Genomic DNA, 17,007 nt, shown 5'->3' with positions numbered 1-17,007 from the left:
TATTTAGGTCAATATATGATAAACATTGTCCAATCAAGGAATACAATAAAAAAAACTAGCATATAATAATTGTCCATGGTATGGTTTACAAAATGCCTTTAAAAAAGACGCATGTGTACCATCACACTACAGCTACAGAAATTAGAAATTAACATGTTACGTGTGTGCGTTTGCACGTACGTGCAGATCGTTGCACAAATTACGTAGTGGTTGTCTTTCTGTGCACACACACACACACACACACACACACACACACACACACACACACACACACACACACCGTGACATGCAACTCGCCTTTTCAGTGGTGGAGAATCCTGATTTAAACATTCTATCAGTGTTCTACAAACACTACAAAGTGCCAAGCCGATCGTATTTGAGCACAAGTGTGTTGCCTGTGATATATGCAACATGAAGGCATGAGAACAGTTACTGAAGGGCTGAACCATGTAGAATTGATTGCCTTAATGGTGCACTCCTCCTGAGAGCAGATTCCGCCAATCTCCGCCAGGCCGGGTTGTCTACCCATGTGTCCCGCAAACTTTGGAAGGCAGATCATAGCCACTTGGAATGGGAAAAAATCCTAACTTTTCAAAGAATGTTAACTAATCTTAAAGAAGAATCTGCAAATGTCCTAACGTAAATATAAACCTAAAGTTTATATTATTAATATGTTAAACATTTCATTATTCTAGATTCTCATTTGTTATTTATAATTATTATTGAAATAAAAGTTACTAATAATAATAAAATACACTAATTCAAATTGTCTTAAGGGAGGACAGGCCATCACACTCATGTCACCATGACTCAACCATAACCATATACTAAGGAGTTCTCAAAGTAGCTACGCCCAAATATGGAGTGTGTTGTCTAACCTCAATGTGTCATCATGGCATCAGATAAAAACAAATCACTCAGCTCTTAATCTCTCAAGAACAGATTCTGCTCCTCGGAGCAGACAAAACCACGAAAAGATATTCACATTTTAACTTGCTCTTTCATCATAGAAACAAGTGGGCTTATAACCAAAACCATCCATGTTCTCTGGGAGAAGTGGTGTTAGTGTTCCGTGTAGAAATATTGTTAGTGGGAATGAAAACATAGTCGCACCACCGGAAGTTGAAGGCTGAAGGCAGACCAAAACCCCGGTTTCCTTGCGTACGTGTGCTACGTCGACTTCCTCCCAGAGCCAAGTGAGATATGAAAAACAGCAGAGGGCGCTGTTTCTCCTGTTCATTGGGCAATGGGTTCCCAGATTGCTCAGCTCTATATATGGGCACAAAAGGGGTCAGGTCCATATATGGCCATATACTAATGCCTATAAAACGGACAAGGACTGATACAGAGATCTTCGTATATGGCCATATCAGTCGGATCGGTGATGCAACGTAGGTTTGAGGGCTGCATAGCAATATTCTTTCTAGTAAGAAAGAATATTGTTAAAAATAATATTAAAGGGATATGGAATGTATTAAACAATGGTATAAGACATGGTGCTAAACAAAACGGCTTACCTAAATATTTGTATTAAAATGATATTGAAAACTACAATATGGATGAGGTGGCAGATTGCTGTAATACTTTTTTTGTTAATGTAGATTTGTTTTTATCTGATGCCCCTGATCGAGGGAGTAGAATTCCGGATTGAGGGTCTGATGGGGAACATATGGGGAAATTGGTTAACAAAAATCCCTGCTCTATGTTCCTTAACTCATTGAGTGCCAGAACTTTTTTTATTTTTTTTTAACGTTTTGTTTATTTGTTTTTGTTCTTTTACATACTCCTAGGTAATTGAGTGCCATAATTGCCAGATTTTTTTAAATATTATTTTGTCCCAGTGTCAGAGTTTTTTTCACAGAAAACAAAAAGTGCTTAGGAAGCGAGATACAGCCTTTTTAAGTTCTAAGTTAAACAAGGAGTGGATGGAGCTGCACATCTTCAGATGATGATATCTTGGGTTCTGAACATGTTTTTCAAAAAAAAAAAAAAAAAAGTTTTTTTTCAAAAACACGTGAAACACGTTAATGGCACCCAGCGCCATAGCGGTAAAAACACGTGAAACACGTTAATGGCACTTAGTGAGTTAATGTAGTGGAGGAAAATGACATTTTGGACATTGTTAAAATTCACTGACATAGTTTCATATCAAACAGCAATAATGTACAAAAAACACCATCTACCAGTAAATATAAAATTAAATCGAAATCATGAGGGGGAGAGTGCACGGTGGCGCAGTCGGTAGCGCTGTCGCCTCACAGCTAGAAGGTCCTGGGTTTGATTCCCGCCGGGGACGCTGTGGGCGCTGGGGGTGTGTCTTATCCTCCACGTCATCAGTGCCCATACCCTAGGTGGGGTTGGCGAAAGGGCCTTTCTGTGTGGAGTTTGCATGTTCTCCCCGTGTCTCTCAGGGTAGTTAATACCCTCACAAAAACATGTAGTAATCCTGGTCACTATACCGCCTCCCCCATGTCAGCCGGGGCGCCTGATGGAGGGGAAAGGAACTGGTTGGAATAACGTGTTCCTTCCACGCGCTACGTCCTACCGGGGAAACTCCCCCCCGTCAGGTGACAAGAAGGTCAGTTGGCTCTCATGCATTGAAGGAGGCATGAGCTCGGCCCTGGCCTCCCTAGGCTGGTGAGGGGAGTGTAGTGCCCAGGATCACTTCGAAAATTGGCACCGGGTGAAAAATAAGGGTTACAAAATCGTGGGGAAAAAAATGTTTTTTTTAAAGAAATCATGAGGGGGGTTATAATTTGAGGGGAGAATTACATTTTAGAACATTAAAGGGACACTTCGCCGATTTTGATAAAAATCCTATTTTCATGAAGTCTAGGACCCCATAAACATGATCCTGGTGTTGTTTGTGTTGTATCTGTGTTTTTAGATTTTTGATCCGTGAGACACGGCTGAAAGCGTCAAATGACGTTTTCAGGCGCTCCTCACCTTATGTCCGCACTACATACTGCAGGTGACTACAGGTGTAGTTCAAACCCAAACCAACCCCCATGGTTCAAAGGACCGGCCCCTGAGGGTGTCTCCCAAACATTTCGTCCACCCTTCTTTCCCCACTCGGACACTCCCATTAGCTACCTCACATGCACATTGCACAATCATGGCGTCTCCAAACATATGAAAGTCCGACCAATCCATGGAGGAAGATGACTATTTCTGCGTTATCTCGGAGTCAGAAATACAGCAGGGTTACTTATTTGAACCCGAGTACACCGAAGAACAACCGCAGCGCGGGGACAAGGGCAGCAGCTGCAGCAGACGAAGAGCAGCAACAACGCGTCTGGGATGATTCTTGGTGGAACATACACAGTAGCCTGTCCTATCCTATTCATGAGGGACACAACGTGAGTGCTGGCATCAATCTTTTATTATCGTATTTGTGGAGCCGTGGCGTGCATATGTAAAGTGTGTTATTGTTTACTTTGACTGTAGCCCTGAAACATGACGGTCATGGCGGAACTTCAAGCTGGTTTTGTCACTTTTTCAATTTACAGCCCGTTCATCTACATAAACGGTCAGATTTCAAATATAAAGTTCTTACCCCGTTGCCACGGATGTTACAATTGCAATCGGGTGGGTCTTAAGTACCCGTATATCTTCCGTATTGTTCAATAAAAAACATTTAAATCCGAACGGTGGCCATTTTCTCATAGATGTATAATGTATCAGAGTGCAATACACATCCCAACCGATAGGGTCGCGTAATTGAAAGCAAGAGGAGAAAATGGCCACCGATAGGATTAAAATGCTTTTTATTAACCAATACGGAAGATACTGGTACTTAGACCCACCCGATTCAAATTGTAACATCCGTGGCATGAGGTCAGGACTTTATATTTGAAATCTGAACGTTTATGTAGATGTACGGTCTGTACAAATACCAGGTTGAAGCTCCGCCATGACTGACATGTTTCAGAGCTACTGATTACATGACGTCGTCGGGTCCTGAAAATAGCAGATCTACAAGCTCACAACGCGTTGCGGACTCAACACTTTGTGAGCTTGTAGGTCTGCTATTTTCGGTGCGCATGCAACTAAGAATAAATTAGGTATCACGTCGGATGATATCCATGTAAACTACAAGTTTAATCTAATGTGTTCTTTCCAATGACAGGAAAGAAATTGTCATCAGCCTGCAAAAATGGAACTGCTGTTGGAGACCTGGGACTACAGCCATTTATATTATTTTTCTAAATAAAACGGTTACATTTACACACTGCTTGCTCTACTCATTGATCATGGTATATTCTACATTGTGTAAGCATTTATAATGACAAAATGTATGAACACCCAATTCTATAAGGGTTCTTTTGAACTGTTTCATGATATACTGTATAGGAGATGGTCTTTCATTTGGCAGAATGGTACATAATTACATGACTGTAAGCATTACAGATATAATAGTGAAAAACTCTTGTTCATTCTGTTGGTATTTACTTCTACATGTAATCATTATTTTTCTGGGGACCCCAGCACATTGGATTCAACTTTACTGGTCTTAGATACAATAGGCTATAGTAAAAACCTAATATTATCCGTACACCAATTGAAAGCATGAAACGGTTTAGTTTCCAAAGAATAAAGAATAACTGGAAATGACAGTGAAACATTATGCTCTCAGATATACGGAGTCACACATGACATGAGTATGAAACGTTTTGTTTTATTATTATAGTGTTGACTATGCCAAAGAGTGCATCTAGATCAGGTTTGCTTTCTGATTTCACAATCTATAGGAAATGCAGAAATTTCGTTGTCAAATTGAATCGACAGAAAAAGTCTTCATATTATAAAATAGCTTTCGAGAATTGTAAAAACTAGAAGCTCGCCCCCGCTACGCGGGGGCTCGCGTCTAGCCCGCGGCCACGCCCACGTAGCGCCCGCGGCCACTTGGCAGCTCATGTAAGTGGCGTAGCGTCCTGAGGGCCAGTGGGGCCGTGGCTCGGTCAGTGAAGACCCTGTAGTGCGGATGATATGTGGCATAGAGGGGCAGATTGTAAATCCCCAGAGGAAACATCTGTGGGCTACCATTGGTTCAGCGATGTGTGCGGTCGCCTGCGGCCCCTCCTCCTCCACCAATGTGCAGTATTGTGAGCCCTGACGTCACAACAATTGGAGCGATGGGCACTGCACTCTGGTTGGTTAGGGTACACCTAGGGCCCAGGTAGAACCCAGTTAAAGCCTGCATGGGCAAACCCAGTTAGGACCCGCCTTGGTCCCACATAAACATGGCTAGTTGGGGCCCACCTAAGGGCCAGGTAGAAGCTACTTATAGCCTGCATGGGCATCGCAGTTGGGACTGAAGTGGATGCCGCTGACATTGCTGACATGGGGTCCATATGGTTTAGCCCACCTTGAAACCATATGGGAACTACGCTGGCATGCAGGCTGGAATGCAAACGCTGCATCATACCTGTAGTGTGTAGTTTGATGTTGTGTGTGTAGCAGATATACCTGCAGTGTGTAGATCAATGTCCATATGAAAGTCAATGGCCAGCAGTGTTTTTTTTTTCTCCAGCAGAGTTTCTAGTGTCTCTGTCTCTCTCTGGAAGAGGTTGCACATGAACTCTGCAGCCGCACTGAGACGCTCCAACACAAACACTCTGACATTAGGCTGCTTCACACAACAAACATCAGCACCACGCTGCTGTTTGTCCAAAAGACACAATATCTCCTCTCCCACCGACGTCATGTGTTCATTTATCGACAGCCGTACAGACTCCTTTTGACACATTTTACCTCGTTTATCCAGCTCTCACTGACTCTCCACATCGGGCTGTTATAGCGCCACCATGAGGCTGATTAGAGAAATTTCAAGTGGAATTTCTTCCTCGGCATAGTGGGAATGTGGGTGCAAAGTTGCACGGAAAGTGCATGCTGTGTTTATAATGTGAGGCATTTTGGTCCAAACGGAGCAGTCCTGCAGACTTTGGAAGCCATTTTAGCCAATCAGGATGGAATATGAAAAATCTGAAAGGGCTTTTTTTTAATGACTGTGGAGATACTGTGTACCGATTTGCGTGATGTTTGGGCAAAATATGTAGGAGTACTGTGAGAAAAGGTGTTTAGCAAAAAGCGGCCTCCTGGTGGCACTGTAACAGGGCCATGTGAAAGAAATAGGGCAGAGGTTCTGAATTGGCATCCAGGGAGTGTGTGTGCACAGTTTCGCTGCGATCAAGTCAACGATGTGAGAGATTAGCTATCACAGACGGACGGACAGGTCTTGCGCCATGCCTTTCGGCCTGGCGGAGACAATAAAAAAACGAAAGTAAAGGAAATTACCATTTCTGCAACCAGGGTTAGGGTTAGGGTTAGTAGTCAACAAACTATACTATAAAAACATTGGCCACATTGTCAAATAATCTAAGAAAGAGGCAATCATGTAGAAAATAGCCGATCTACAAGCTTACAAAGCCTCTCAACGTGAGGCGTTTCGAGCTTGTAGATCTGCTATTTTCACAATATTTACTTGTGGAATGGAGTCAAACAAAATGGGGGGGGTGGCCAGATCAATTACGTTTATTTGGGGGGGGGGGGGGGGGCGGCCTGAAAGGGTTGATAAGCACTGCTCTAATTGGAGCGAAATTATCTGAAATTACTACATGACCATAATGCAGCCTAACATGCGTTGCACGGGGCGGTCCTGCCATTACGTTAGTTACTGTAGTTGCTGTGGAGCAGCTACATAGTTCTCCAGAAGACACACACAAACATACACCATCTACAATGGACTAACTGAGCAGCAATATTGACATTCACCACACGAACGTGCATTGTTGACAAAGTGATTGCACAGCCGCTGCAGGCATGACAACCACGTTAGCGTTAGCTACATGCCACTATCACAGCTCCCTGTCCGTCGTTGCTGCGACTGAATGTGATGATGGCTACAGCAAGCTCTCTGCGATGCCATTGTCTGGAGACCGCTCCTGGCATGATACGACCAATGAGAGTGAGCGCTGTCGTTGTTGCTAAGATACGGTGGCGTCACTGCCCCATAGCTTGTAGATCTCTCACACATGATTGGCGTAGGCTGCGTTGCCAGGTCTGACTGTTTGTATAAGCGATTTTGGGCTTATTTGGGTGCACTTTTGGGCTCGTTTCCATAGACCACGGCAGCGCTTATTTCTTTCCCGTGACCGATGTGGCAAAAAAATGTGCAAAACGAACCATCCGGAAGTAAAGTGCGAGATGAAATATATAGCACTTTTTGATTATTAGAGAAGGAGACAGATGTGAAGGTGGAAAATGGAATGTAGGAGATTATATAGTTTTTCATGAGCGATTTTTGTAGCAAGTTGTGAGTGAATTGGGCCACTCCTGTGGGCGGGGGGCTGATTAGAACCATTGGGGTTTGGGAAGGAGACGCTCTCTGTTTGAGTGGAAAGATAACTCAAAACAAATATGGAATACAGTGAATGGTTTATTGGGTAGATCAAATAATGCAATTCCTGTCAGTGTAGAAGTTGATGGAATGATTAAGACGAAGCCGATTGATATTGCCAACCACTATGCAGAACATTATGAACAAAAGGTAAACACTCTTAGGTCCAACATGCATGTCAATGCCTCAAATGAACTACTGGTGGGGAATATAGACAGACAGATAATGAATGGGAAAGAATGCAGTTTTGTTTTACCAGATATATCTTTAGAGGAAATCATGCACATATTGTCATCGCTTCCTGAGAATAAATCTCCAGGGTGTGACTTAATTGATAACAAACTGATCAAATACGCTGCTCAACATATTGCCAGACCTGTGAAGTATATATTTGATCTCTCATTGCAACATGGCAAGTTCCCGACTGAATGGAAACATGCAAAGATTTGCCCTATTCCTAAAGATGCTAAATTACCTTTCACTGCTTCAAATAGTCGACCAATCAGTTTACTTTCCTCTCTAAGTAAGATCTTAGAGAAGATAGTTAGTGATCAAATATGGAAATACATGGAAACAAACAATTTGTTAACCCATACCCAGCATGCGTACCGAAAGTATCATTCCACTGAAACTGTCTTAATAGACATGACTGATGCCTGGCTTAATGCTCTTGATCATGGTAAACTTGTATCCATCTTACTTCTAGATTTTACTGCAGCGTTTGACCTGATCGATTACACAATTTTAATTAAAAAATTAAGTCATTATGGTTTCAGTCAAACTTCTATCAACTGGATGAAATCCTATCTGTATGGCAGGAAGCAGTCCGTCTATGTCAACGGCTCATACTCCTCTCCACGCTTTACCAACTGTGGCATCCCGCAAGGGAGTTGTCTTGGGCCTCTGTTATATATCATATTCACAAACGATCTTCCATTAGTATTAGTCGACTCAAGTGCACATATGTTTGCTGACGACACTACCATCACTGCAGTGGCTCAGTCACAAACCCAATTACATGAATATTTGACAAATGATTTTAAACGTGTTGCAGAATGGATAGATAACAATAAACTGGTATTAAATACTAATAAAACTAAAAACATGGTTATATGTACAAATAGAAAGAGAAAGAGATTGGGGCCATGGAGCCTATCACATGGTGGGGTTCAAATTGGCGAGGTATCGGAGGTTAAGTTATTGGGAATTAAAATACAAAACAACCTCTCGTGGACAGCCCATATTACAGATATATCGAAAAAGGTGTTGAAATTATCGGGAATGGTGGGACGTATTGCAGGGCTTCTCCCCAGGGATACTTTAAAAAATAATATCTCATAGCTTAGTTTATAGTCACATTAATTACTGCTGTGCAGTCTGGGGCAATGCAGCTCTTGGAGACATTAAGAGGCTGCAGATCACATTGAACAGGGCAGCAAGAATGGTCTTAAGATGTGGATATGAAATTGGTACGGTTGAACTGCAAAGCATAATGGGATGGCCCACAGTATCTGAATGTGTGAGACAGCAATCTCTTGCACTGATTACAAAGATTAATGTGTCTAACAAGCCAGTTAGTGTAAGGAATCGGTTGACATTAGTTCGTGACAGTCATCTGGTCAACACAAGATCAAGATGCAAAAACCACTATGTTATACCTAAAATAAAAACTATCATGGGAAGCAGATCTTTTATTTTTAGGGCGGTCAAAATATGGAACTCATTGCAATAATTTGGATGTTTGTTTAATGATTCGTGCGTTTTGTGTCTTCTGTGTCCTATTTTTATAGTAATAAATAGTTTTTACAATGGTATGCGGTCAGGTCTAGGCCTGGCTCAGGGAGGAGGACGCCCCTGCCATGCATAGTCCACCATGGGTATCCATGGTCATCCCTTAGGTGCAACAGGCCTAAGGCCTAGTAGTAGGTGTGTATGTGAGATGAGTTACATCTTTTTATTGTGTAACTCTGTATATTGGTACTGTTTTTACATTATGGTATGTTGCAATATGTTTATTGTAATTTTAATTTTATCAGTATTGTACACTGTACGTATGTAATGTATTGTATTTCTGCTTGCTGGACTCTTGGAAGATTAGCCTCGGCTAAAAGAGATCCAAATAAAATCAAAATCAAATCAAATCAAATGCCGCATCTCCATCGATGGCCGACTCCCAAGTAGAAGATGGACGTCACGTCACCAGCACCGGACTGTCAAAATATGATGCACGCACGCGCACGCACACACACACACACACACACACACAGACACTCACGTTTAGTGTTACTATGCTAATTTATACATGATATATTTAGACTATGCTAATTTATACATGATATATTTAGTTTACTATAAGATACAATCAAATCAATACAGAACACAATACAACAGCAGCCAAGACTAGTTTCACCTTGCTGGCGCAACAAAGACGCGGTGATGATGGGACTGTTACTGTTTACATCCTGGTAGATATAGCAAACTTGCAATGGTAGCCTATGGTCCAACTGTACTGGTTCAACAGAGGCAGATTTCACGTGGTCCAAGAAAGAACATGGCTTCGATGCCGTGTTTTGTGATCCAAAGGTAGACAAAAAAGTCGGAACGTAACATTCATCATTCTAAAGCATTCAGTGTTGCCAGATCTTGTGAGAGAAATAAGCAACCAGGTATATGAAAACAAGCCCAAAAGAAAATACCTAAGCCAAGAGCACTTTAAACCTAGACATGGGCTATTTGAAAAATGCCGATCTACAAGCTCACAACGTGTAACGATGTGACGCAGTGTGAGCTTGTAGATCTGCTATTTTCCCAAAAATCTTGAGGGGAAAAAAGTGCAAAATGTGGAATATTTTTTAAACATTTTAACAACACATTTTTGGAAGGGTCTCCCTGGCAAATATGTTGGCGCGCAGTGCACAGATGAGGGTCCGTGGAAAAGTACATGAACATGTTTGAGAACCACTGGTTTAAACAACAATCAAAACATTTGGAAACGAGCCCAAATATCAACTACATTTTAGAAACCAGCCGCTTATAATAAGCAGATGTGGCAACACTGGCCAATGTGCTGATGTGTTGTTGTTGATATTGTTGTAGTGAGAACTGGGAGGGGAAAGTTACAATGTAGACCACGCCCCCACACAGCCTCCTCCCCACAAGGAAGTGCAGTGCCCCAAAGCATTGTGGTCATTGTAGTAATGCAGCCAAACCCCAGTCATCCAGTCAAACCCCAGTCAAACACACAGACTTCTATATTTTTCTGGCCATAGGGTGCAAATTTGAAATTTTGCTACTGTTATCTACTACAAATATTATTAACATTGAGTGACTGGGACTTCTTCCAGGGGTGAAGTGCTCCTTTAAGCAGAAATACCACCATGAAAAGTTTTTGCATATCAATTGCTGGTGTAAAAACTGCCTGTGGATTTCCTCCTTGGTAGGATCACCACTCCAACCGAACGATCCATCGGTGATTGGCTGAGAGAACATCAACAACGCCTCCAGACTGCCTTCGATGGGGCCAGAGACCGGCTACTGGCAGCAGCGCATCGCAGAAAGGAGCGACATGATGAATGAGTGGTGTGGAACAGTTTTGAGTGAGGAACAAAAGAAATGTCCAAGCATCAGTCAGTTTAAAGTAATGTACAAAAGTATGATGTTCACAAGATACAGAGAGGATGTGAATGGATAATACATGGGTGTTCCACTGAGTCTACATAGGGTAGTAGGGTTGTTTACTGTATTTATAGGATATTATATAGTATGTTTTACTCACATTTCGGGGGCCACAATAGGTCCTGAAAGGGGTCCACTGCGGCCCCCAACAGGATTTTCTGAAAAATAAAATCTTACTACCTTTTATGCCGTGGTTGCCGTTGCGTCCCCCACCCCCAACCCCCCCTCGCTGCTAGTTGTAGGCCACACGGCACCCTTCTCTCTCTCTCTCTCTCTCTCTCTCTCTCTCTCTCTTTGTCCGAGAGAGAGAGAGAGAGAGAGAGAGAAGGGTGCCTTGCTGCTCACAATTAACATACTAGTTCACCATGAATGAATGACACTTATGTCGTCAAAGTATCACCATTCACCTGAAAACTGAGGACTGAGAAGAAGATTCAAAAGGCTGTCCCAAGATTTTAAAAAAAGCTTGTAGAGGAAAATCACAACACTGCTGGAGAGATCGCATGAGTTCAAGGGAAAGCCTACCTACTTGTCTGATATGCAAAGAGTTACAACGTCAAACCACACTATGAGGCACACAAAGACAAATACATATGCAGGGGTGCACATAACTGGTGCGCAGGTGCGCATGCGCACCCGAAATTAAAAATCAGACGACGCGAGGCGCTTTTGCGTACCAAGAGCTGGGACAGGAATTTCCAAGCTTTTCTTTTTTAGCAAAAATAAAAAATAAAAGCCTGGAGATCGAGGCTAGGAATTTACTGCCTGAAGCCACACTCACACAATCTCGCTAAAGCACGCGTCGGCCCCATGTACAGCCATTAGGCGCAGGGGAAGGGGACGCATGCTGCACGTGATTGTTGCCTCGCGTCGCCTCGCATCGCCTCGCTGCCTGCACGCAGCCAGCAGCGGCTGTTAGAGGCACTCGTCACTGATGATGAACGCACCGTAATGGTGCAAAATATGCCGTGAACGTCCCAATTTGGCGGATAAAAGCAGCGCTGCACAGGGCACCAACCTTGTGCGCTCCTCTGAGCAGGTCTCCGCCAGGCCAGGTTGCCTAGCCGAACCCTGAAATTTAGTCATAGCCAATTTGAATGGAATCAGAAAAATCTGACTGAAATCTGAGTTCTTGATCACATGACCCCATTTGTGTGAGTTTTGGACACAATCTGTAGGAGTAGGCCTAGTAGCAAAAAGTGTGTTTTGAAGAAAAGGATCTACATTTGTTTTGCAAAGTTTCGCGCTATGAGCTTGTATATCTGCTATTTTTTTAATAGCCAAAGTATGAGATCATGGTTAAATTGGTTCAAATCTAAAATGACAGATGCTTTGCCGGCCTTAATGGGTTAACAAGAGTTGATGTGTATCTGTATGTATGTATGTATGTATGTATGTATGTATGGGTCTATGTATGTTGTATACACTTATTCTGATTAACACATTTATGTTAATCAGAATAGTTATTTTTATAATACATATGATATGGATGTATTGTGTGTGTGTGTGTGTGTGTGTGTGTGTGTGTGTGTGTGTGTGTGTGTGTGTGTGTGTGTGTGTGTGTGTGTGTGTGTGTGTGTGTGTGTGTACACACACACACACACACACACACACACACACACACACACACACACACTTAGTCTTAGTCTTAGTCTTTGTATTTTAGTCTTAGTATTTTAATTTTAGTTTTAGTCTTAAGTCTTTGTTGTTTAGTCTTTTAGACTTTGTCAAATACATTTTAGGTTTGAAAGTGCAATACATTACAGACACAGATTTATAGTTGTAATTTGAAACATGTCTTGTTTTATTTTTAGTATCAAATGACAAGAAATAAGTACATGACCTTGATCTCAGATAAAATGAGTATAAGGCCTGCTCTCCCTGAAAAGGTATGTAGTCAGTGCATATGATATTCTTTCATCAAGCTGTACAATGTTATTGAAAAATAATAATATAACCACATAACTCTGAACAAGTCATTGTCTTCTGTCTGTTACTCTGTGTGCAAATACAAAAAGATAAGACAAATAAAGTGCAATTCTCAAAAAAGAATAAACAAATAAAACACTGTCTTGGCTGTGATACCACTGCACATGGTACCTCAATACACTACTTCTGTTAGTATTTTCAAGTAACTCAAAAAAAGTAAAACTACTAGGGCTAGGCTACAATGCCTTAGTGTGTGGAACAAAACCTCTGCTCTTAGCATTGACAAGAGGCAAATACAGTATCAATCACATAAAAAAAACAACGCTGTGAGCATCTGGCAAAATCAACAAGATTTGAAAAGAACAGATGCCATTCTCAAATGTAAATTGTCTGTTCAAGTAAATCAACAAAATAAATCCTCAATTGGAAAACACAGGTTAATTTCACATTAAACTAAAAACCAAAGAACTCTAAGCATCATCTTCTACTGTCTGTCTTTGTTACTCTCTTTGTGCAGTGTGCACTGCATTGTGTGCAAAATCAAAGATTTGAAAAAACTCAATATGTAAAATAAAATATTGGTTCTATTCTAATGTGAACCCAGTATAAAACTGAATACAGAAAATGAAATATTCCTCTGTTAATGATTAAAACGAGGATCAATGAGCTGAGTGCAAGGCAAGTTAATGAATAAGTTGCATGGAAAAACAAAATATATCTCTGCTCTCTTCACATTAAACAAAAAGAATAATGACAGACCAGACCAGACCAGTCATGTTTAGCATTCAGTAGTAGTATACTACTACTACTACAGGAAATGCTGTAAATACTGTAGCAGTGAACACAACAGTTCTATTTGTTTCTGTTCATTTTAAGGAAAGCACTTCGCTCCAATGTGACCCTTCCTCTGTTGCGCCGTCCTCTTGTGAGATCACCTGTGACACTGAATACCCTCTCTGCAAAAGCTAGTGAAGCTGGCATAGCCAACAAGACTAACGCAAAAGGTTTCAAACTGTGATAAAAACTGGCACTATTTTACAGCCAAAAGCCTGTTCCTGTGTCCTTGGTGATGGGATGTGAAAGTTCTTCCTTGTACTTAGTGATCTGCTGCCCGATGCTGGTTGTGGAGGTTCTCTGTCTAGGCCTTGTGGTGCGGCACTTTGAAAGAAACCTAAACACTGGCTGCTTTGAGGAAGCTGGTCCTGGTTCCTCAATCTCTTCTGCATCATCTTCTGACTCTTCTGCATCATCTTCTGACTGGTCCTCTTGTGTGTGTGGCACAGTGCCAGTGGATTTGACCACATAGTCCTCTGCCTGATTCAGCAGTTCCTGACTATTTGCGTCACCCACATCAACATTAACAAGGATTTCACAGACAGTTGGGTTGACAAAGCAGGCAGCTGCTGCAAGTGGTGAGAACTCTTCATCGGCTGGATCCAGGAGACAAGCAAAACGCAGGTTCAGATTTGTTTTCATTTTCTCTGCAAGAGTGGCGAGGTCTCTGTAGCGCCTGCTGTTTGCGAACTCAGTAAGGTGGCTGAGCAGATCAAAGAGGGCAGGGACCACTAGGGACAAGGATGTGGTGTCACTCTGGAGGGTTTTAGTATGTTACGCAAAAGGCAGCAGTAGGTCATGCACTGATGAAAGCTTTTCCACTCACTAGTAAGCAAGCTGTCCCATCCCATTTCATTTGCAATTTCACAGACTTCGTCTTTGATTTTGATGAGTCGTGCGATCATGTTGAATGTGCTTGACCAGCGTTACTGGGGCAGTCATTTAGAACAATAAGACCAGACCCTTTATATAATAATAAGGGTAATAATAATAATAATAATAATAATAATAATAATAATAATGTATTATTATTATTATTACCCTTATTATTATTATTATTATTATTATTATTATTATCATGACAACATTCATTCAAACTGATACTTAATTTGGCAATTGGCAAATAAAATGCTAGTTTGGTTCTAGATAACACTTTTTTTTGCTTGCAAATATTGGTGAAATATTTCACTTCTTTTTGAAAATAGCAGATCTACATGCTCACAATGTGTTGCAAATGTGACGCACTGTGAGCTTGTAGATCGGCTATTTTCAAATAGCCATGTATATAGGTTTAAAGTGCAAATGTCGCTTTTGGGCTCGCGACCCCTTTAACTCTATGCTCGCGACCATAGCTCGCGACGCGCGGGGAGAATGAATGTTGTCTCGAGCTGCCTGCAGCTCTCACTTCAATAGAAAATTAGATCAATTGTGTTGCTTTGGATTCATCAAAATGCATGTTAGGCTTTTTAGCCTACTATTACTGTATTGATAAGTGCGTAGGCTGATGTTTTTGAAGTCAATCACAAGTCATGACCCAACTCTACACATTGTTTAGTTATTTAATTTGTCTTGATAAAGGGATTATGACAATAGTTACATCTAAGAAATGATAGTGGGAATATACAATATAATTTATAATATAGGCCACTGTCTGTACTGCTTGCCTGTGTGCTGCTCAAAACTAAATTCAGATTCCGACGTGTGTGTGTGTGTGTGTGTGTGTGTGTGTGTGTGTGTGTGTGTGTGTGTGTGTGTGTGTGTGTGTGTGTGTGTGTGTGTGTGTGTGTGTGTGTGTGTGTGTTGTTATTACACATTTCTGACTTTGTGAGACAGAAGTCATTGGCTGCAGTGGCCAAAACGAATGGTTTGCAGCCCTACTAAAAGAGAAAAAGGAACCCAAGAAGAGAGAACCATTATGTGTTATGCCCCCCCCCCCCCTCCCACAAAGAGAAGAAAACAGTTTGAAGCTAAAGTGATACTGTTTTGTTAAATATTAAAGTAATCATTGCTTGTTCAGTAACAGGGGTCTCCCAGACTCTCCACCTCTTTAGTAAGCCGAAAATGCATTTGCAGGAATACCACATTTAACCAATCAGAACTCATACAGGATAAAGAAGTGCAATTGGAAGTGATGACACTAAGAAGTGGGCATACAAAATTGAAACAGGAACACTAACATTGAAGCTAATGAATAGGTACTCTCTCCTGAAATTGGCAACCCATCTGAAACTGAATTGTCTACTTATTAAAGAGATGGAGAGACCCCTGCTTTAAAGCTGCACTATGTAACTTTCCTCTTCTACGCCGGATTTGAACCCGGTTTCCTGAGCAAGTGCTGTAACCTTTTACCATTTAGCTAATAGAGCCTGCCTGCTTGCTCAGGTGATACATTGAATCTTGACCATCAGATCAAAATTCATGTCAGATACTGTGTCTAGGTGAGCCATGGCCTTCTTTGAAACGATCTAAATGTCTCAATAGAAGAGCAGGGAGACGAAATACAACCACCCCAACTATATAAGTTATATTGTATTAACATACTCTACCATAGAGATTGCATAAAATTACATTTTATTCCACTTTAACATTCTAACAAAAAACATCTTGTTTTATCCAAAATATATCACTTGCACTACCTTTAGACTCTGAATCGTCTGAATACGGTGGAGATGCTGTTGTACCCCAAGCTATCCACGACGAAATGTCAAGTACAGTCATACCCAGAAGAAGGCCAAAGAGTTGGAGTTGGACCTACAGCATCTTAAAACTAAGTAAGCAATGACTAATTTTAACGAAACAGTTGCATGAGTTTGCTCTGCTCTTTTTTTTATATTATATGTTGGTTATTTGTTCTCATGTTCTGTTTTACTTAGATTTGTTTTCTTGACCACAAATGTTAAAAAACATTATATAGAAAGCATGTTATATGGAGTGGACAGATGCTAGGTTCATTATTAAACTGGTATCCTAATAAGGCATACATCAATTCAGTTTTTCTTTTTCCGTACCCTGTTCATGCTTTAAGATGCAACAAATTAGAGATTGCAAAACAGAAACTGGAGGAAGGGCCCCAATATAGCTCTGCAGCAAAGCCTGACATCCCTGCTGCAGATAAGCAAACCAGTAGACAGCATAGGTGTGTTTAGACAGTGATACTGTTCTACGGAAAA

General features: G+C 41.4%; 1 protein-coding gene across 2 annotated transcripts in view; it reads left to right on the top strand.

The window, feature by feature from the left end:
* Positions 1-12,600, top strand: part of LOC311041289 (ras-related protein Rab-35-like) — a 105,135-nt gene extending 92,535 nt beyond the window's left edge. For both annotated transcript variants that reach the window (XM_084086194.1, XM_084086193.1), the window contains one exon: positions 10,840-12,600. In XM_084086194.1, the coding sequence (XP_083942320.1) occupies positions 10,840-10,975 (136 nt within the window). In that variant the 3' untranslated portion in view covers positions 10,976-12,600. The remainder of the gene's footprint in view (positions 1-10,839) is intronic.
* The last annotated feature ends 4,407 nt before the right edge of the window (positions 12,601-17,007 follow it).

Source organism: Gymnoscopelus microlampas (assembly GCF_963454915.1).
Source record: "Gymnoscopelus microlampas genome assembly, contig: SCAFFOLD_52, whole genome shotgun sequence".
NCBI lineage: Eukaryota > Metazoa > Chordata > Actinopteri > Myctophiformes > Myctophidae > Gymnoscopelus > Gymnoscopelus microlampas.
This window is presented reverse-complemented; position numbering and strand designations above follow the sequence as displayed.